Consider the following 23,171-nt stretch of genomic DNA (forward strand, 5'->3'; position numbering starts at 1 on the left):
GAAAGGTTTGGGAGAGAGAGAGAGAGAGAGAGAGAGCTGAGGCGCAGTGTTTTGCAAATGGTCACAGTTAAAAATCCGTGGACTGCTCGTTGCACGGCTAGTTCTAAATAAAGGCGCCTTGCCCGGCGTCTGCATCTACTGCTTTGTAACCAGTTCCCACACATTACAGGCAACTTTTTAAGCCCTCAAAAGTTTTTGATTATATGACTCCTGCAAAATGTAAAGGTGCATGTAGGGCGCAATAGTAATGTAATACCTTCACTGAATACCATTGGTGTCTTTATCAAAAGCAAAGAAACGGCACCGGCTCATCTACACTGACGCGTGGGTGAACTGAAACCTGAGGTATTTCGTCTTTTAGCGCATGCGACCTTGGTGTAGCCAGTTGGCAAGCGCCATAGAAGCTTGGCACTTGGACTGGCGCGCAATGAAGGTGCGTGGAAGCCGCGGACGAAAGCGGAATCAGATGGGGAAATGAGCAGGGCTCCCCGTCTCTCTCTCTGTACGACAGAGGCAGAAAAAGGAAAAAGGACACCACTGGAGCCACGCGTGAAGGAGCGCTGCCCAGGTTTCGGATGGTAGTAAAGCGTTATTGTCTTATGTTTTTACATCCACTTTATCTTTAAATTAAGACAAATTTGTGGTTTTACACGTTTGCATCTAAAACTTGAAGAGCAGCGAGACTGTTTTTTGTGTTTTCATATGAAAGTTGTTGACAAAATATGTTGTAGACCACCGCTCACTATTAATTAGCTAAACATTTGTTGCAATGCGGGAATAAGTGATTTTATATTAAATACATTTAAAAGGAAAGGTGTTGTCCGAACCAGCTCTTCACAGTCACAAAAATGGACCCCATATTCACGACGACGGACTATCCAAGCAACTGGACCAACGCCACAGAGCCCAACGGTACGGATGTATATTGGAACCAGTTCGTGCAACCAGTATGGAGGATAGTGCTGTGGGCTATCGCCTACAGCACCATTGTAATCGTTTCCGTAGTAGGTAATGTCGTGGTAATCTGGATCATTTTAGCGCACAAACGCATGAGAACTGTGACCAACTATTTTTTGGTAAATTTAGCGTTCGCAGAGGCGTCTATGTCAGCCTTCAACACTGTTATCAACTTCACCTATGCCGTTCACAACGAATGGTACTTTGGTCTGGTGTACTGTCGCTTCCACAACTTCTTTCCCATCGCCGCAGTCTTTGCCAGCATCTACTCCATGACAGCCATAGCACTGGACAGGTGAGCAGATACTGGCATGTTTGTGTCTGTTTCTGTTTATGAGAATTTTCTTCTTTCTATGTGGTTTTCCCAAGTTCATCTGTCTGACATTTTGCCGTTGCCATTTTTTGGTTTTTGCCATATGTTGGTGCTTTTTCTTTCTGTCCTTAGTTTTGAAGTCTTAACCGACTTATTTCATTATTTTCGGACCTAGCGCATGTGAAGGCTCTTTTAAACTCACAACTTTGCATCGTTCCACTCATTTGCATGAATCTGGATTTTTCCCTGGAGCAACTGAAGAAAAAATATCATGACATCCAAATATCCACCTATCTGTCCCTCCATCCATTGGTCTAAATGGAGAAATGCAGACATATTAAGCCATACAGCGTAAACTGTTAGCCAAAGACCTGAGTGTAAGTAATTCATTACGTGTTGATTTGTTGAAAATCAATAATAAAAATCAATCAATAATAATAAAAATTATGTGGAGTAACAGACCAAATTATTACTAAGAGTATTAATGTGTTGTTTTATTAATTCCGCTGTATATTAATCTGTGTTCATGTATGTCTTTGATATGCAAGTCCATGAGTTAAACAGGTGCGTAGATAAATATTTCAGTAATTATGAAATAATGCATTCATGGAAGATTCGCTCTACTAAGACGGTAGAATAGTCAAGCGTTTCGGCATGTTGTCTTTATTGGAGGAACGCTGTTATTTTGTTGGAAACCTTTATGTATAGTCTACAGATAACTCAAAAATGTCTCCACAAGTGTAAGTTAAACAGAGTAATTGTCAGTTGGTGCCCCTGCTTTTGTTCTTCAATAATTAACGTTCTTGTGCTAGCTGTGTCTGACATGTAGGGTATATATAGGGTATGTAGAGTATATCTTGATATCGTTTAATCCTGAAATGATCTCTTTAAATCAAACGTTTCGTGTACTGTAACGTCTTACAGAGATTTTTGTGGAGCATCTCCTCGCAGCATTCCTTTATGATAAGTAACAGTTGAATCCCGCTGCAGACAATTCTAAGTGTAAAAACAAAATACTTGCCAAAAGTACTAAAACAGTTCACTAGTAAATGTGATTTTGTATTAGCCAAGCATTTTAATGCTGGCATTATTTCTTGGAGGATCTGTTTACATGTTTCCAATACTAACCATATATGCAATTTCCCTTAATCACCTTCTCTGCACCTGTAAAGTGTACTGTAGGCAAATGCAAGAATACATATTTTATTGTAATTAGGAGTGTGAGACGAATTGTAAATACGAAGGATTAAAGTATCAAGGAAGTGTTGGTCTGATACGCATGGAATATTGGCGAAACTGAACTATAATCTGTTGATTCGCTCAATCTTGTCAGAAACATTCCTAGCGCGAAGAGCTGCAGGCGCTCGGATGTGAGGAGTAGGTTCCAGCCGAAGCTTTCGCAATAATGTTTGGTCGCTGGAAACATAACATTTATCATTCTGAAACTTTAATTTCTTATGAGTAATGTTACATAAAATGAAGTCCGCTTTGGTGTGTGTTTGCGCGCGCGTGCGTGCGTGCGCGGGCGTACCTGCACATGCACATGTGTATGTGTGTGTTGTATGTACTCTGTGTTAAAAAAATGTTTGAAGATATAAACGAAAGCTGCACTTTCAGTGTTTTCAGAAGGGAAAAAATGCACACACACACACACACACACACACACTCACACTCACAAAGGTCTGTGTGAAAGGCAGTTGCAAGCAGTTGTGAGATATCAATCAATCGATAAGCAAACATAATAAATGTAATGAATCTGACGCTAATATAATCAATCTGACACTGCTGGAAGATGGTAAAACACATGGTCATTGTGTATTGTAAATGACCTTCGGGAAATACACTCTATTAAAGACACAATTTAATCTACGGCCACATCACAATATCCTAATCTGTAACTTGACTGATTAACTGCAAACCGTGTTACCTTTCACAGTAAATTAAAATACAAATAAATTGAAAGCAGGTGACCATGTAATTGTTTCCCCACAGTTACAAATTGTAGACTATACTTTAGAAGAGAATGTAAATGAAGAAAATGTATTCATACCCACATTTCCTCCCACAAGCACAAATCATTTAATTACATTACTAAATAAACTCTTCCATTTGCTTTTTGGTAAATGTGTTTGTTTATATATAGTATCCACTGTCACCATTAATGATTATACAAAACACATTAAACATTAAAATATTATGATTATTTTAGATGTTGAGAATCCCTTTACTTCTTAAAAAAATACTGGACTAGAACAGTGCTTTGGTAAACATGGTAACTGTCTGTAATCCATCAGTTTATTCCCCATTGTCTGTGCAGAAGGATCAACATGACCTTTGCAGTATTTTAAAATTCATAACCTCTCAGCGGTGATCAAAAGAGCAGGCTCAATACCAACAGACCATTGGCCAAAGTACCCGATAAGACATGGCTCTGTTCACCTCTGGATTCTGGCAGAGCGATGCTACAAGCTGTAATTGTTGAAAGTTGTTTGCAAATGATGCATACTTGAGGGCTAAGAGCTTTTATTAATTACTTTGAAAGTTGGAGTACTCACTATGTGTAGGTGACCACCCCTCTATGTGAGACAACTCATGCAGCAAAGGCCCACAGCAATAATACTAGTACTACTAGTAATAGTAATGTCATAGTTAGTAACTAATTTTATTTTTTTTTTTTGTTGAAGATGCAAGAAAATATATTTAAATTTAATTTTACACATTTAATTTTTTACATCAGCCCTCTTTTCAACTACTTTTTCATGGTGGATTTTTTAGGTGACAGATTTTGATGCTTATCTATAATGAGAATCTTTTGTTTGTTTAATTATCAAAGGGTCAGTTCTCCTTAATGTGATAGGTGTTTGTTTGCAGTCTCAGTTATATTAAGCTTTTATTTATCACACCATTTTTATCATCAAAATGTGATTTATTGCATAATTTGGAATGAAACAATTGCTGTTTATGGAAATCCAGACTGCTGGCTAAAGATTACCTAAAGTCTCTGTTTGCTCCGATGGCCACTGTCTGCCAGACACTTCCCTGTCCTTTCGAGCCAGTACCTTAGCATGCAAACGCTCAAGCGTTTACTTTCACGCAAGGCATGTGACAAGTCAGTCATCACTTTTGTGTGCATTGGGGGTGTACTGGGGAAGTCTGTCATGCAGCGCTGCATTGCAGGGTATATTTAATATCTGCGCAGAACGAGCCTTGTCCTCTCCTCACTGCACTCCTCCTCTCCCCTCTCGTCCCATTTTGGCTCGACAGTCTCTCTCATCACACTTGCCTGACTCGGTCACCCAGGTTCTCTCCCTCTTATCATGTAGTGCTTTTCCTTTTTCATTGTCGCTTCTGTCATCTAACCCTGTCTGTGCTCCTCGTGAGGATGTGCTTCGTATAGATTGCGTGGGGCCAGCCCTGCGGCAGGTCGCCCTCCCTTTTTTCCAACGAGTCACCCTCCCACCCTTCCTCTGCTGCTCCTTATCCGTGCCTCTTGTCACTCCTGAACGGTCAGAGAGTATCGCATACTCAGCAGCTTCGCGTACCCTCTGACCAAGCACAAATCTAACAAAGGAAAGGAGGATGAAAAAAAAATGTTGGCTAGATGATGGGCTACCATTCATTCACTCCTCAGAGTCGGTTTTATTTCTTTTGTTTTGCTTAGGGTACACTTTTCATGATTGTGCTTGCACACACGCACGGGGGCGCAGGCACACACACACACACGCACGCACACACGCACGCACGCACGCACGCACGCACACACACACAGGACACCTAACCAGAGGCAAACCTGAGGGATTTGTACTCTGTGTGTTGGATTTTAAAAAGGGGAGAGGGGTGTAGGGGCTGGGTTGGGTCATTATACATCAGGAGACTGACATAGAGGTGTTGAAGGAATGGGTGTTTGAGGAGAGAAGCACAAATAATCCCCAATAGTGGAGCCATTTCCTCACAAAATTAAAGGTCAATTTGTCATTTTGTCATCACAAAAAATGCAAAATGCCACATGAAGAGACACTGAGTTACAACAGAAAATATAAAACCTTTAAAAAGCCTTGAATACAAAATGTAAATCAAGGAGACAGCAATTATTCAGTAGAGCACCTCCAATTGTACCCATTCATTTCAGTAGTTTTGTCTCACACTGTGGCTGTGCTATGCTGGTAATTTGTGTCTGAGAAGCTGGGATTGTCTATAAATGCCATGTAGAGGACTGTGTACTGTCCCCATTGATATGCATTAAAACACTACAACACAGCTTTTCATAGTCTCTCCCTCACATTCGCCACCACTTTCTTTCTTTCACACACACAATACACTCTACCACACTGTTCTATGTCCCCACGCGCATACTGTACACTCTACCAACCAAATCTGTATCTGCTCACATATACTGTGCGCCCCACCACAACATTCTTTAACACCACACACACATACACACAATACATTCCATCATACCATTCTACAACCTCTACACTTACTATATACTCACCACCACACTGTTCTATACAGCATCACGTCTCACATTATGCACTCCACTAGACTGTTATATACCCTGTCAGACATATATATGTGAAACCAATCTAAATACCCCTACAGATACTATACACTCCATCACAAGAGAGGAAGTAAAGAAGCAAGGAAAGGTAGGAGAAAGGGAGTAAGAGAAAGAGTAGAAAAAAAGATAAAGAGTGTAAAATGCTATATTTGTCTGTGTGTGTCTGTGTGTGTGCGTGTGTGTTTGTGTGTGTGCGTGCGTGCATGCAGGTGGGTGGCTGGCTGGGTGTGTTTGTGCATGTTTTTGTCTGTGGTTGTTTGTGTTCATCTGACCATGGTTATGTGCGCCTGCTGTTTGACACACTGATGGAGCTTTGCTGCAAATCCTACCTGTTGCTGAAGTCATTTTTTTTCTATGTTCTTCTGCTGCATTAAGAGGCTTAGAGATCCTATCTAAGCCTGGAAGTGACAGGCCGTTGTGCTTAAGAGCACTGGTCTTTAGATCGTCTGGTTAAATCAAATGCTTCTCATTTGAGCTAATGGGAAAAGCTGTAATCAAGTGCTGGATTGTAATGAGTAATTACCAAATGGATCAAAATGTGATATTGAATCTCAGCATTTGAGATGGAGTCATATTCTCTAACACACCATCATTCCTGCAGGGGAGACTTAACCAGACCCAGGTCATTCATATATGTGCAACAGGGGTGAAATTTACGTATTCAGACACAAATTCAAGTTCAAATAATGTGTAGGAAAAAAAAATAAAGATGTGAATAGCTAGAACAAACTGCATGCTGTCGGATTCTTTTGCATAATTTATAGTCTGGACCATTAAAGAAGAATTCAGCATGCTCTCTCTCCCTGTCTGACAATAAACCAGCTAAAGGAGAACTGCTGCCTTACAAGGGCAGCTGTCTACAGCAGCATGAAATGAACCTGACAAGAAAATTTAAACATACCCACTGCCTGATCCCAGACCGTAGAGTCAGCATGAGGAGGCTGTCACTGTAAACTGACCGGTGGTGACTGTAAACAGCCGCCACCGACGCTGGGTGGGTGTGCTGCAGTTTTTTGTTTATATGAATGGGTGTGTGCGTGTCTGAGAGTTTGTACGCATGTGTCCGTGTTCCTGTGCAGGTGTTGACCTTTACGTGTGTCTTTGGTTGTGTGAACATGTACATATGTGAGTGTGTGTGTGTGTGTGTGTGCGCACACGCGCAGTTGCGTGAGGGAGAACTGAGTGAATCAGCCTGGACAGAGTATCCCCTCAGGGGTCTCACTGCGGATACGGCGTGCACCTCAACACACACCATGTGCTCCTCTCCCAGGTATGTGGCCATCATCCACCCTCTGCAGCAGCGTATGTCGTCCACTGAGACCAAGGTGATCGTAGGGGTGATCTGGGTCCTGGCGATGTGCCTGGCCTTTCCGCAGTACTACTACTCCAGCGTCGCCCAGCTGCCCGGCCGCGTCGTCTGCTACATCGACTGGCCTGAGTACACTGTGTGGAACTTCAAGAAGATGTGAGTTTGTCTGGGGGTCCGCTGTCCACAGTCCTCACTATTCTCTATCTTTGTTACTAACATTAGCATTAGCAGGAGTAGTCATAGTAGTAGTAGCAATATTCTTAATGTCAGCACAGTGGTGACACATACAGTATAACAAAGATACATTCCCTGTAAATATGCTCTTTAAAACTGAATATTGACTACATTATGAATCTATCAAATACTGCATTATGAATATCTATCAAAGAAATAATTCATGACTGATTTGAATTTTTACCCTGCATTTCATTGAAAAAACATCAAAAATTTGCTTAAAATTCCATCCAGAAATCATGTTTGGACAAAGCCTTATTTATTCCCATTATCAATTTTTCCTAAGTCTGTCAAAGCTTTACCACAAACAGCTTTTCCGTCTCTCTCATGTTGCGCTCGGTGGCTGTGACCTGATAAGCGTCAGGTGTTGGTGCAGGGAAGTTATTTCCCGAGCAGCTGAGCCACTTCCCATCAACCCCGAGAGCCTGACCGGGAGGGCAGTCTGCATTTCATCAGCATGACTCTCACAAATGCGTAAACGCAAATAGATTCGAAGCGTCACGCAGTCATTATATTTGGGATTTGTGTCGAGTGGCGAAAGCCTTCATCTAAGCCAGCGATATTCAAGCGCCGAATGTTCCGTACAAATTTTTTGCAATGATGTGGTGCAGATTGTCCTGTAAAGAGAAGTCAAGACAGTGACCAGAGTAGAAGTCCTCTGATAGATTAAATCGAATTCAGCAGACAGGGTATTCTCTGAAATTCATTTCAGGGTGTTTTTCTTGGAGCTGTTTTGCCTGGGGTAAAACTTCTCTGACTTTGAGAAAAACGAGAGATCGATTTGAGGTGTGGGGAGGCCTCTCTTTCAGACTGAGTAATGATCCCTCATCTCTGTCCCGCTCCATATCTGATTACCGGGCATCTGTTAACCAAAGACCACTCAATCATGCAATCCTGAGTCTGCAGTGTAAACTATGCTTGTGGAAATTTCCTCCCAAAAAAGCTGAGTTCCGTGGGAGGATCATTTGTTATGAACAGCAGAAAATGACAGTTACAATTCTCACATTATGATCACTGTGGCGCTTTTTTACTTTTTAACGAAGCTGTAATCCCTTCCATGTTTTAGCAATTGAACCAAACAGCATGGATGTAATTCTGTCTGGAGAGTCGCTGCCGTAATCGACATGTCTGATTACAGCTGACCCTCATTCTGATCCATGTGCTGTGAGCTGGGGCTCTTGGGTGCTTGCCCTCAAGCCAATGCTTGTGTGCTTGTCTTCCAGTTGGGATTAAAGAGTGGGGCACATGGCATAGTATTAATAGCTCTTGTACTGTTATGAAAGCTCTGATTCCCGACACTGACATGCACGCACACACACACACACACACACACATATGCGTACAGCACAAATAAAGCATGTGTCTATGCCAGTCACGCATCTAGATGAACACTACAGGCAGTGCATCTCTCTGTCCGTTGACACCTTCCCCCAGTTAACTGACCCTCACACGAGCTTCTGAACAACTGTGCCAAGAAGGCAGGGCTGTGGAAGCGACTGGGAGGTCACGTTACCTTAAGTGCTAAATTCACTTGGCAGACAGTGGGTCTGTCTCAGACTGGAAGCAGTCATGTATGTGCAGAGTAGGAAGCATGTAGCACTTAACTATACCCCCCTACTACAAGAAATAAAAGACAATCTGGAAACATGGAATAAATTACCACTATCTCTAATTGGCCGAATTTCAACCGTTAAAATGAACATCCTCCCAAAAATAAACTACCTCTTTGCCATGACCCCTGCCACCCCTCCCCTGGGCTGGTTCTCCTCTCTCAATACTGCAGTCACTAGATTTTACTGGAAAGACCAAAAACCACGAATTAAACTATCCACCCTCCAAAAGCTCAAACAATACGGAGGACTCGGGGCCCCAAATTTCTTTTAATATTTCCTCTCACACCAATTACAGTATATCCGCCACTGGACAAACAACACCAATCCACCTTGGCTAGATATCGAAAACACTTTAGCTCAAGAATTGAACATCAAAAATCTCCCATTTATAGATAAATCCATAAAAACTCACACTTGTTACAAAAACAACACTATCAGCACCACCCTAACTGCTTGGTGGAAGTCAAATGAAATTCTCCATTACAGCCTTTCAGCATCTATCCATACTCCATTATGGCATAACCCCATGTTTTTAATCAATGACAAATCCTTTTTCTTCTCAACCTGGAATGAGAGAGGAGTAACCAGCCTGGGACAGTTACTCTATGATGGCTTGCTCATGACCTTCGACCACATCCAAAAAAAATATAACATACCGGACCACTGCTACTTCCAGTATATCCAGTTAAAAGAAGTCATAAAAAAACATCAACACTAGGAATTTTAATAATCACAGCCCTCCCCTCTATTTAAAGTTACAATCACTCAAACCTAAAAAAATGTTATCCCAAATATACAAACTCCTAGCATCTGAAGACAGCACTATATCAATCCCTATAGACAAGTGGACCACAGACATAAACAACCTACCAACAGATATTAATTGGCAAAGCATATGCAATAACTCATTCTCTATGACATGTAATTCCAAAACCCAGCTTATACAGTATAAAGTCCTCCATAGAACATACATTACTACCCACAAACTTTACCGCATGGGCTTTAGCCAAAGTAATACATGTTCATATTGTTCAACCTCAATAGATGATTACTTCCATGCCCTCTGGCTCTGCCCACACGTCCAAAACTTTTGGTCGGAGGTCTTGAGCAGGCTATATGAGATCCTTAGCCTCAGCATCCCCTTATGCCCCATCATAGCTTTACTTGGCGATGTCTCTACACTACATACACCGAATCATACATCTCAAATCATTCATATTAATATCACTAACCATCGGCAAAAAGACCATATTACTGAACTGGAAAGACAGAACCAAGATATCCATAGCTCACTGGCTCAATCTACTAATAGACCATTCAAATCTAGAAAAACTTACCGCATCTTTGAAAAACAACATTAAATCCTATGAAGATAACTGGTCCCCTTTTCTACAATACCGTCAACGCTGAATCCTCTCTCCACAAATGACCCTTAACATTACTATTCTTTTTAATTTTTATTTATTTGTATATATTTTTCCTTTCTTTCTTTCCTTTTCTTTCTTATTTTTTCTTTCTTATATATTTTTCTCTTTTATTTCCGTTCCAACAAACCTACATGAAAACACAGTGTGCAGTTTGTCCCACCAGCCCGGCTTGTCTGGTCTTGCCTGTCCTGCCCCATCACGTCTTGTCAGTCTTGTTATGCTTTGTTCCTCAACCTTTACACATAAATACATATATAGAAAGAATGATGTATTCATTTTATTTATGTATTTATTAAATGTTATTATGGGTTTTGTTTTTTTTTGTTTGTTTTTTATTTATTTTTCCTTTTCCTTTTTTTTCGTTGCTTCCCTTTGCTCTTTGTTTTTTGTAGTTGTTGTTCTTGTTAAATAAAAAAAAAAAGAGTAGGAAGCTTATGAGACAGGGCAGTGAAAGACCTCCTAGACAAGAGGGAAGGTCAGAGATAGAGGACAAGATGAAAAAAAGAGGGTAAACCCATGTGAGACAGCAAACTTTCAGTCCTCTTCCATTACTCCTTCTCCAAATCATAGGCACTGGACTCTTTATTGATTGTCTTCTCCTGTTGGATTGGAGACAAAATGTTGCATCTCACACCCCTACTTCTTAATCAATGCGAACATGTCTCTCAGTGACATGCATGAACAGAGCCTATTGTCTCCTCCTGCTCGCAGAGGAGAGAGAGCTGCTCAGCATAGCCGCTCACTTTGCATTCTGAGTGAGTTTGCTCGCTGGACTGATTTTTTGCAAATTGCCATAAAATCGACGTCAGGCTCAGCTGGAGGTACTGGCAGTTCTTTTGAAGGACTTATCTTTAAAATTTGATATCTCCCACTGATTTTCTGTGGTATTGTGTGCATGTTTGCATTCCCTGGTAATTTAACCCCGGTGATAACCAGCACACAGTCAGCCCCTGGCAAATCAAAATGACAAACAGCAGCTGTAAACAGAGAAAGGTGTGCATCTAAACATCGTCCAATCCTTTCTGAAAATCCGCGCCTGATTTTTCCAGATTCCAAGTGACACAGTCTGCTTTCAGTGGCCAGTATTTATTTATTTTTTTTATTCTGACCCTCCTCACGGTGATTATGGATGCAGTGATTATGGAGACAGTATTTTCAACCATTTCAAATCTTTTGTTTTTTTTTTTTCTTTCAAAATGTGTGACTGTATTCCATTTTAAGAGCGTATGCGTTGGAAACTTGGTATTCTAACCACAAGTGTAAGTCTTTTTGTAAGCTTACGTAAGTTTTGCTGCTTTCCTAGAATGTTCATACAACAATAATTGTGGCATGGCCTCTCTTTTGTGTGCTGTGGTAATTTATTTTTCTTCAGTGAATGAAGAGGCACTAGGGCTCCTGTCTTGATTACTGTAATTTCCATCCTTTTATGGGTTTCAAAGGCTGCAACCCTCAATGCAAACATGGTTAAAGAAGTATCTAAATGAAATGGATTTTTAATTTCTGGGTTAATATTCTTTTGGCTATAAATACTCCTAGTGAATTTATTTATTATTTATATAATAGTATTCTACAAGCCTCTCAGAATTATTCTTTCTTAAAGTGCTGCCACGAGCACTTTCAGCAGTAAAAAAGTCCTACCACAGAGTAAGCATTGAAAGTTATTTATGAAGTTTCCTTCTCCTACTCTCGGCAGTAAGACTATTTGCTACAAGTAGTTCTCAGCTGACTTTTTTAATGAAATGTGAGGTGCCACAAATGGCAGTGATTACATTTTTCACAGGTCGCCCCATATGTTGAGAAAATGCACAATAAACGGAATCGTTGGAAGCAGTGAGTTAGTGTTGTCATAGCACTGCAATTTCTGAACATCAAATATCAAATATCTCATAAATGTGAATAAATGCCAGCAAATTAGCATGGATGGTTTCCATTTTTAATCACCTTGAAAGCAACAAGTATAATTATTTAAAACTGTTCTTGTGTATTGTTTAATGTTTTCATTATGGTTAATATCACCATAATTCCAAATTCCCCCCGAGGATAATAGGCTAGAAATGCCACATGTGCCAACGTATGTCTGCAGCTTGCAGATATTGTGCAGAATTGCACAAGCTGTTATTATGTGACTGGATTTTTCAGAGCTGTTGCCAAATTTATTCGTGGAAACCTGTTTCCAACTGCCCAGTTCCCCTCTTATAAACCCTACAGACATAATTTATATGTGAAACATATAAAGCTTAACTCATTCATGGGTTTCATACACTGCCATATATTGCTAAAAATGCTGAAATGCAACAATTGCAATTGCATGCAATTGTTTGACATTTACGTTAACTGCTGTACCTGCACTTGGTCATAGGAATGGAAGGGGAAAAATTCTTTACCTGTCACCAAGAAACAAAACTTAAATTACTTTTATTAAAGCAATAAGTGGTAATAGTAATAGCATCCCTATCTGACTGATATCTTTTTATAAGTTTTTAACTTTTTAACACTTGACAAATGCATGCAAAACGTATTTGCTCTGCCAAAAAATGCATGTAGCCACCTGTCACCAGGTTAGGACAACTTGATAGGACTCATAAATACCTGTTGAGTTAGGAGTACTTTTAATTCTGAATCTTGAAAGGCAAGTGTCTTTTACTGTTACGAGTAAGCCAAAATTTACATCGCCCTCTGAATTTTTGAGTACTTAGAACCTATTCCTGGCCCAAGTCCTCTTCTTTCTTTTTTCCAAATCTCTCGTTTCTCCCATAATTAAAACATTTTCAGGATACCTTGTTGTTTTTGAATGGTGCAAAACACTAAACCATGGCAAATAGCCAAAAAACAAATAAACTGATTCCCTTACTGTACCCCCTAGCAAGGAAATAGGGGAAATCCTGATGTCACAGTTGGCTAGCATTTTAGTCTATTGAGGAAATGCAATTTAGGTGGTACAAGAAAGGTTCTGTGCTCCTGTTGGTTTCCCTAACCCGCCATGAGATCTGTAGGATGGGCTCACCTGGGATTTCAGCCTTATTATCATAATTATAGTTAATTACCACTCATGTAGGGCGAAGGGCACAGCTGAGCCTGTGCAGTGTGAAAGATGGATTACTTCGATGCAGAGAGTTCTTATGAGGCATGCAGTGAGCTGTCTCTCCCTTTATCACAGAGACACTGATCCACAGTAAATCTTAATTTATTTGTTTTAATTAATTGCTTTGTTCCTTGGGTGGAAAGAAGGTAATGTAAATTTGAGCACCAGTGAGAAATCCTGCTTCCATAACCAAGCGGGGCTGTAACTGAAGCTGACAGGCTATGCACATTTTCGCACTGTCTGTGTGTATACCTTTTTGTTGCTCTTTTGTCCTCCTCTTTGCTCACCCTCTTGCTCTCCCGGTCCAGGTACCACGTTTGTGTGGCCATACTCATCTACTTCCTCCCTCTGCTGGTGATGGGCTGTGCGTACCTTGTGGTTGGCCTCACCCTATGGGCGAGCGAGATACCAGGAGACTCTTCCGACCGCTACCGGGAGCAGCTTACTGCCAAACGCAAGGTACACCCTGCCCTCACACGCTGACATTCAGGAGAATGCCACAGACAGACAGACGAATGGACAGACTGTCAGGACACTTGTATTTTTATTTTTTGTTTATCACTGTAGGGGCATTATAGGGTTGACATATACATTGGCACTTTAGTTGTATTATTGGCTTTTTTATTATTGTATCACAAGAATTTGCAGTGTGTCATGGTTATATGGCATTGTGTGATGCACTGACATGCTTATTCAAATGTGGTATAACATCCAGTGTATGCACTATTTGTTGTCCTCATTATATGCACTTTTGCACTTCACTTTGCGAGTCCCTCTAGATAAAAGCATCTGCCAAATGAATTAATGTAAATTTGAAGGGAGTAAGGATCAGACACGTCCTTTAATTGCCATAGGCTTTTTTCTCCTTACCATGAAGCTGCAGTCATTCTCTACTCTTTTTCCTCTCTTCTTTCATCTCTCATGTCTCTCATCTTGGCCTTCTCTCTCTCACGCTCACTCGCTCTCTCTCTTTCTCTCTCTCTCTCTGGTACACTCTCTGTCTCAGGTGGTGAAGATGATGATTGTGGTTGTGTGTACCTTTGCTACCTGCTGGCTGCCCTATCATGTGTATTTCCTGCTGCACGAGTTCTTCCCTCACCTTTTCGAGGAGACCTTCATCCAGCAGGTCTATCTGGCCGTCATGTGGCTGGCCATGAGCTCCACTATGTACAACCCTGTTATCTACTGTTGTCTCAATGACAGGTAACTCACGTGTGCTCCTGAACATATGCTGCTACCTGTAAATAAATTTTTCATGAAATGCTATCAGCTGCTCTAACAACAAAAATTATAGGTCAGTAATAGAGCAATTTGGAAAAGCCTTACACACTCTCCTTCTCTCCCTTTCTCTCTCTGTCTCTGTTTCTCACTCTCTTCTTATATATACAATGTATATGCATATATATGTATATATAAGCATATATACAAGCATAGACATATATTCCAATACTTAAGACTGTAACCCTATCATGTTTCCCTCACTCAAAAATTTTCATTCAACTTCCCTGGAAACATCCCTACAGATTTCGGGCAGGATTCAAGCAGGCCTTCCACTGGTGCCCCTGTGTCCCCGACGGCTCGTACGAAGGCCTGGAGCTCAAGTCCACCCGCTACCTGCAAACCCAGACCAGCGTGTACAAGGCCAGCCGCATGGAGACCACCGTGTCCACCGTGCTGCACCACGGGGAGGAGGAGCAGGAGGCGGCGGTCCGAGGGGCGTCCACGGCTCGCCGTCATTCCCTGGACCTGACCTCCAACGGCTCGTCCTCTCGGAGCATCTCCAAGACCGTGTCAGAGACCTCAAGCTTCTACTCCAGCAACAACCTGGCCTAAAGAGCCACCATGTCTCTGCCTGATCCGCACATCTTCTAACACCTGAGGACCAGCGCGGCCTGGCGGCACATGTTGACAGCCCATGCGCTCTGCTTGCCAACGCTGAGGTCCTCTTCAGTCATCCATGTCCTGCTTACTGCTGAGCCTTGGAGCCAAAGTTTGTGCCTCCTCAGTGTGCACAATAGGCCTACATTTGTGTCGAAATGATCCCTGAAACCAGCTGATCCCACCTTTTCTGAGGGTGTGTGTGCGTGTGTGTATGTCACTCTCCAGCTCTGAGCTGAGCCTTCACTGTGTGCTCTAGTGCCCACTGTGCACGGTGTGGCCACATACCCTGTACAAAACCGCCACCTAAAGCCACATTTTAGTCCTCCACCTTGACAGACACAACTACGTGCTTAGGAGTTCACATCCAGAAAATACTTGTGTCACTGATGCTGACTCCACCCCTCTGGAGTCTTGTCCAGCTAAATCTCACAATATTGCATATTAAAATCTACCCAAAGGTAAGCCAAGAGTATCCATGGCTACTGCTGTGTTCTACAATGCCCACATAGGCGTGCACGCTTCAGGTTCACTGAGTGTGTATGTAGCAGAAAATGTAGGCTATCATTCGGTTTTACTGTACTATTCAGTTCTGACTTCTATCATGCCATTCATTTCAAAACATCCCATGGTTCTCACAGAGTATGTGTTTATCTGTATACAAATGTACGCACAGTGCTGTATGTCTATGTGTATGTGTACTTCTGCATGTACGTGTACAGTCTCTAAACTCTACAGAGCCTGTATTAATACATTCTACTCCTGTCAACACACCACTGCTAGTGTGTCTACAGCCATCAACACTGTGTCACATATTCTCACACAATTACTGCACAAGACCGTTGAAGGGACTGTGTCCAATTTCACTGAAGACTGAGGGCACTGGATTTCTCTCAAGCAAGAGCCCAGATGGGACAAATACTGGTGATAGCATAGCAAGGGAAATAAAAAACAACATACCTACATGTAATACACCCTTAAATATTCTCAATGTGTACTAGAATATGTGCCATCAAACAAGTTACAGATTGGTGGGGCACTTCCTGTAACTCCACAGAGTCAGGCTCTAGGCTTTATATTGTGGCTTATGACCCCCTGTGTAAATCCTCATAGGTCGTAATTAAAGTAGATCAGCAAACATGCCACACGTTAAAAAGGGATAAGTGTCAGCGAAAACCCGTATGCGCTTCACTGTCTCTGTCCAGTCAGAGCCTGACTGACTGCTGTCTGCGCTAAGCTCTCTGTGATTCTGAGGCCATCACACACAATCTGAAACTAAACAGCTCCAAACATTATCACACACAACGGTGGCTCATGCCAGAATAGAATTAACTTTGGTCGCGTTCCAGACTGCTGCAGATTTGTTTAGAACTGTCAGCCTGGCAACACTCTTGACAACAACACCCAGCAAAGGGACTAAGGGATGTTTTTTTGGGGGGGGGCTGCAGTGGGTGGGTTATAACACCTGTTGTTATAGATTGTTGTGCTGTCAGGCTGACAACGTGTGGCCTCAGTTCAGAGCAGACAGGAGATATAAATTCCAGAGAGAGGGAGAGAGAGAGAGAGAGAGAGAGAGAAAGAGAGTGACAGAGTATACTTTTTCATATTATCCTGTCATACATATACATAAATCCATCTTTACCAAGTTACGATATCATTGAATGCACACAGTAATACACACTTATACATTTGAAAATAGGAGAATAAGAAACATAAGTAAGGTATACATGCTGACAGCTGTGCATAGGTGTTTGTTACACTTGTGCATGTAGTGTGTGTGTGTGTGCACATGCAAGTGTGTATGTAAGCAAGTGCGTGTATGCATGTAAGTTTGTGGATGGTCGCAGTGACAGCTCAGCTGGCTCAGTGTTTTAGGCCTCCTTCAGCAGAGAACAGGATGGTTTCACCCACACGGCCCATCTCACTGGCAGACGGCACAAAGTGAAAAACGATTAGCCACCGATTCATTCAGAGGGAGAGGAACAGCTTGGACATCTCAGCAAACAAGCCTTACCCAGCCACAACAGAGCCTTACAGGCCACTTGTAATTACCGTACTTTGGGAGAACTCATCAGTTTCGCTGCCATTTAAAATTGTGTGAGGGTCTTGCCTCTCAGTGTGTCCCAAATAGAACACAGCATTTTATTTTCATGTCATTTTACATATAATTTCATTAACTTTGGTCACCCATGATGTACTGTATGGATATTTCAACATGTGGGGGGAAAAAAAATCAAATGCCACTTGGCAAAAGCAAAAACATTTTCCATAAAAGCATCCCGTTTGTGAGAAAGACTGCTCCTTTTTGTTTCTCAGGTGTCAGAAAGGCAAGGTTTTTCTTAGCTCATCAGAATTCCCATCCGACCCCTGTCACCAGGGTGAATATCCTCATCAGCGCTGCGCTTGGATCTCTCTTCAATCACACTAATTACTGCAGAAGAGGGGATGAGTAACCCTCCACCACAGCAACAGCTGCACACACACTCACATGCTCTCTTCAAAACTTTCCAGCACCGTGCCGTAGAGTGCTCGATTTCACAGCCCGGCTCTGTGCCCCGTGCCGGTGTTTGTGTGTGTGTGTGTGTGTGTGTTTGTGAGTACGTCTGTGCGTGCGTGTATGTGTGTGTGTGTATCTGTGTCTTGTGTCAGTTTTTCTAATCCTACTGGTGTCTTGCTTGTGTTTGTTTGCGTGTTCGTGCAAGTGTTCGTCACCACCCCCGCAGATGGTAGGTCACATCGTGGGCTCTGTTCATCTGGGGAGCTAATGTAAGCCAGGCTTTGATCAGCACATTGGCATGGAATGGGGTGCGCAACAGTGCACCTGGACTTACTGACCAGCAGCTGCTCTCTGTTGGATCATTATTATTTCTGACGCTTGATGTTATTGTACATCTTCACCTTTTCAGCAAACAGCTGTCCTGCCTGGTGCTGGGTCAGTGAGCCCTAATTGATCTGTTTACTTTCTTTAAAGAGTAAAACTGGCCCAGCAGCATTGGAGTCACGTATGTATTGCCCTATGCCTCTGTGGAGAAATGGTTCCCTGGCACCAGTTGAACAACATTGCTTTACCTCACGCGCCTACTGAACTGACTTGTCAAATATGCCGGGAGCCAGACATCCCAGTTACCATGCATGAAGGGAAGATTCTTGAAACCCATGCTGTGGCTCCTAGAGAGATTGACAGAGCTCATAATGTCAGTGTCTGACAGTTATCCACACAGTGGTATGAACATAGCTGTGCCACATTCCTGTCCAATTTGTGGTGCCACAGATCTGTGCCAGTACGTGTCTGGTGAAAAAATAACCACTGTTACATTGTCTGCTTCTGAGAGGTAGTAGACAGGGAGCACTGCTTATTGCCTGTGTCATGCAGTAATCATGAATGGCACTGGAGTGGGTGAAAGGTCATTGACTGTGGTCAGATGGGGTGTGAATAGGGTGGGGGAGACTGGATATCTGGATGAAAGTGTAGAGGGATATCATAACATTAGTTGTAATGGTAACATATATAGTGAGGATAAGTTTGTGTTTTTTGGTGGGGAGTTTGGCAATTGAGAATGAGTTGACTTGAAGATTGCCTTGAAAAAGGCCCACAAATGTTAGACCGGGCTGCTTCTAAATTCAGCCTCCTGGTACCGAAATTCACACCTCCATGGTAAATGATCCCTTTCAAAACCTAAATAATCAGTGTCAAAAGGAATATCTATAATAAAACTGTCATGAATTATCACCTTGTAATTATTATGTTATATGTTCGACGGCTGATTTTAATGACCTGGCAGTGCGGGATATAATTCTCCTAGCCTTATCTCACCTGTCGGAGCCCGGAGAACCCACAGAGCACTGCAGGAATGAAACTGTGCACAAAAGAAAATCTGCATTACGTTTTAAATAAAAGATGAGCGGAAATGAAATGCAAAGGAAACTTTTGACATGAGCCGGCTACAATGGGAGTAACTTTGAAGTGATGCACATTCCCTTTGGTCAGCAAAGTGCTTTGAGATGTATTCAGGAGTACAGGACAAAGGTGTCATATTACAGCCATGCTCCACAGGGTTCGGGACAATCCTTTGAACAGTATATAAAAACATTATAAAGTAGACTTGTAACAATACATGTGTCATACTATATGGATATGTTGTATCTCATGAATTAATGAACATGTCATTATCTGTATTAGAGGGTCAGTGTTGCCACATTATAATGTGTTATTGTGTTGTATTATTGATTGCTTTATGGTAAACTCTGATCTTTAATTGCTTAAATGTGATACAACCATGTGTGCTTTGTTGTGCTGTGTTTTGTATATTTTGTATATATATATGAAATTAGGAACTGTTGTATTCGTTTTGATCCAAGGCTTAAGGAAGTAGCCTGTTTTGAGGCTTTGATGGTTGAATGTTTCCCTGTTTTGAAAGGCAAATGAAATCCACAAAAGTGGTCTGCCAAAAATAGAGTTCAAAATGCACAAATCCGAAATTGCGCCTTTCACTTGAATGATATCAACTTGAGAACGAACAGCCAAATTAGACAAGAAAAGTATAAACTAACTGACAGAAATATCCTGAAATTTTAGGGACTCACGGGAGGTTCTGTGCCGAGGTGGAATGTCTGGTTGGATGCCGGAGATGTCTCGTGTGTGTCCGTTTTTGTTCCTTTTAAAAAAATGTCCATTTGTCAGCCTGTCATCCAGTCAGCAGGTTGCTCTTTCTGCAAGCGTGTCACTGATGTAACTGAAAGTCTCTCTGTCAGTCAGTGTCACTCTGCGCATCAGTGGTGGGTTAATGTGTCAGAATTTGTGCCACGTGACTTTATCGGTTAGAGCCTAAAAAAAATCCCAGTGTTTTAATAATGCAACGTATTCTGATTCTGTGTCAGAAAGCCGAAGCTCTTGAAGCCAGTGCAGGGCTCAGATTGCTGTCACTGCGCAGTGGGACGGCTGGGGTGACTGCCAGGAGATGGACTGTGAGAGGAAAGGAGAAACTGAGTGAAACGGTGCAAGACAAACAGAGAGAAAAACGGAGAGGAGGGCCAGGGGAACAGAGAGGATAAGGGGAGGCTGATTATCACGTCTGACCTGCTCCCCTCATCCTCTCTGTTCTAAAACCTCCACGGGTCTCAGGTTGATGCAAATGCATTCTAATGTATTCGGCTCTCTCAAATCCAGTTGAGGATTTCACCAGCCAAAGGGAAGGAGAAGAGGGGAAAGTGAAAAACATTATGATTTTTTTTTAATAGTTCAGTTATGTTTTCATAATCGCTTTTTTAATATCATGTGATTCTGACTTTTTTCATAATTAATAGCAAAGTTTAGTTTTATATCAGTGGAATAATTGTATTTTTCCTTCTGTTCTTATTTCAGGTATACTTGTGAAAGGACTCTTAGTGTGTTTTTTTCTTGTATTCCTTCTGGTGTATTTTGCTGTTTATGGCATCTGGAAAAATGTTTTTTGTGGCTAATAAAACAATGAACATATGTATGAACACACATACAACATGTGTGCTCACTCACACTGACATGTACACACAAACACATATTCCCCATCAATAAAGGTTCTCTGCAATGTGAAAACCATATAATACAGGCTATCTTTTTCTTGTTTTATTAAATTGCTAATCATACTTAGCATTCTATCCCAGCAATACAGACCAGAAGTATTATACTGATGTTCAACAGATATTGTATATTCTCATAGTGTGTATTTTGTCTAGCAGTTTTATTAATCAAGTAATGCCAAGAACACTGAAATGCAGCTGTCATGTCCTTGATAAAAATACCTCAATTATCATTTATTCCATCTGACAAATTTTCTTTGTGTTGATCTCTTTGTTTATTGCTTTACATCATAAATTACTCATATTAACATTTAATTTACCATTTAACACACACACACATTTGTTTAAAAATAACATTTAAAAATTATGCTGTTGTTATTGTTTAAAACATGAAACTTTAGGGAGAGATGTGTTGAGATGAGGCAAACTGGGATTTTGTTGGTCGTGACGTCTGAGTGGTTTCAGGCCTTTCCTCTGATGAGATGCATTCTGGCATAAATAAGCTTAGTAAATCGGAGGGCTTGCGGTGGGGGGGGGGGGGGGGGGGGCTGCGTGCTGTGGAAGAGTGGCATGCCTGAGTCTCCAGTGAGTCACTGTCCCAACAGCTGTACATGCTGAGAGCTAAGATCTCAGAGGCCCACATTCTATATGATGTTGTCGGAGCCGTTTGATCCATGACCCTCTCCGGCTTTGGAACAGAGGGCAGCGCTGAGCAGTTTATTCACAACTGTTCTGTACACTCCATCATAACGTCATCAGTCAATAGGCACAAGTAAGGATAGCGTTACAAACAGCATTTAAAAGTCTGGGGATATGTGTGCTTGTGTGTTCTGCATGTTGGAAAACACTGAACACTGTTGCCTCTCTGCGTTTCCTTTTCTCTCTCAAACTGCATGTGCTGTAAGTGTGTGTTTACACTGATGTGTTTCCACAGAAGGCACAAACCAGTTTCCTTCTACTGACTGTTCACTAAGCATTATCATTAAGTGTTATTGAGATTTTTGGTACATGTGGATTTCCCCTAAAACTCTGTTGTATTACAGTATTTTAACATCCTACGAAACAACCTCTCTCTGATCAAACTGAACCCACCCCCCCATCCCCACCCCCATACAGCATATTTATCATAATTCCCCCACCCCCCAAATCTTCCTGTACTCTCAGGCATCAGAGGCACAGAACAAACTGGAGCACTGTATCAGTGGGAGGTGAGTCAGGCTCAGCAGACGTCTATGGAGCTGCAAGTGACGTGGGTGCTCGGGGTAGACACGCACGCACATATGCACGCACACACACACACACATACGCACACACACACACACACACACACCCCAAATTCCGCTTGTGACAGGATGACAACGCTGACTTCCAGCACACCAGACAGAGGCAGTGCCCTTCACTGTGGATAACCACGTCATCGTCAGTGTGGTGAGTTGAAAACATTTCCTGCGGGTTGTCACTTATGGTATAGTCAGCAGCCACGCCACCCTGCAGCCTTCTCCTGCCTAGTTACGGAAGCTAAGAAGGACTTGGAATGAATTGTACTTCAATCAGACACCTCCTGAAAAAATCTACTGTTACGGCTGGAAGTGATGCTGGTATCCCAGGAGGGTTTTCCCCTGGACCATGTAAAAAACAACTCCCAAGCACAGTGGCAGAGATGCTGTCCGGTCTTTTTGGTGAGACTTCAAACCAAAGTCCAGACTCTCTGTGGCCATTGAAGATCCCCCTGGCATTATTGCAAGGAGTAAGAGGGTTCCCTGGTATCCTGGAAAATTCACAGTCTGGCCTTGTGATCATCCTCCATTCTTCCTTCTCCTCTTCAGTTGCTATGTGCTGAGCATTCTGGCACTAAAGGGCTGCCAAGAAGCTCCCAGGTTGTTGTCTGAGTATCTGTCCTATCATCTGTGGTAGTTAAACTAAGCCACTTGATTTTCACTCAGCTAGACCTTTTCCATTTCACCTATCCAGACTGTCTTTCTCCCCACACTTTTTTTCCTGGTAATGACGATAAAACCAGTCAGCTCTCCTGCCTGTACTGGTATTGCCATTGTCATTATTTATCATTAATCAACGTTATGAATTTAATTATGTAATGTATAGTGAATTTCATCACGATCCCAAGCTGCTAAATACTCCAGCCAACCCATCATAAACACATAATGCACAATGACAAGCCAATACAGCTTAGGTCAAAGTGAGAGGCTTTTATTGTCTACAGGGAAGAGCAAAGAGAGGACAGAA

General features: G+C 42.0%; 1 protein-coding gene across 1 annotated transcript; it reads left to right on the forward strand.

Moving 5' to 3' along the window:
- Positions 1–480: 480 nt before the first annotated feature.
- Positions 481–15,463, forward strand: tacr1a (tachykinin receptor 1a). The gene is made up of 6 exons (XM_036526750.1): positions 481–578; positions 810–1,252; positions 7,099–7,293; positions 13,802–13,952; positions 14,500–14,696; positions 15,017–15,463. Exons 1-6 carry the CDS (start codon positions 576–578, stop codon positions 15,324–15,326), a joined length of 1,299 nt encoding a protein of 432 aa, XP_036382643.1. The 5' UTR covers positions 481–575; the 3' UTR covers positions 15,327–15,463.
- The last annotated feature ends 7,708 nt before the right edge of the window (positions 15,464–23,171 follow it).

This window comes from Megalops cyprinoides, chromosome 4 (assembly GCF_013368585.1).
Source record: "Megalops cyprinoides isolate fMegCyp1 chromosome 4, fMegCyp1.pri, whole genome shotgun sequence".
In the NCBI taxonomy this organism is placed as follows: domain Eukaryota; kingdom Metazoa; phylum Chordata; class Actinopteri; order Elopiformes; family Megalopidae; genus Megalops; species Megalops cyprinoides.

Bases quoted from the DNA above. Each gene is read 5' to 3' on its own strand.
- tacr1a (XM_036526750.1), top strand. The intron at 7,294-13,801 runs GTGAGTTTGTCT...CTCCCGGTCCAG, and splicing joins GTGTGGAACTTCAAGAAGAT to GTACCACGTTTGTGTGGCCA. The intron at 14,697-15,016 runs GTAACTCACGTG...ACATCCCTACAG, and splicing joins TACTGTTGTCTCAATGACAG to ATTTCGGGCAGGATTCAAGC.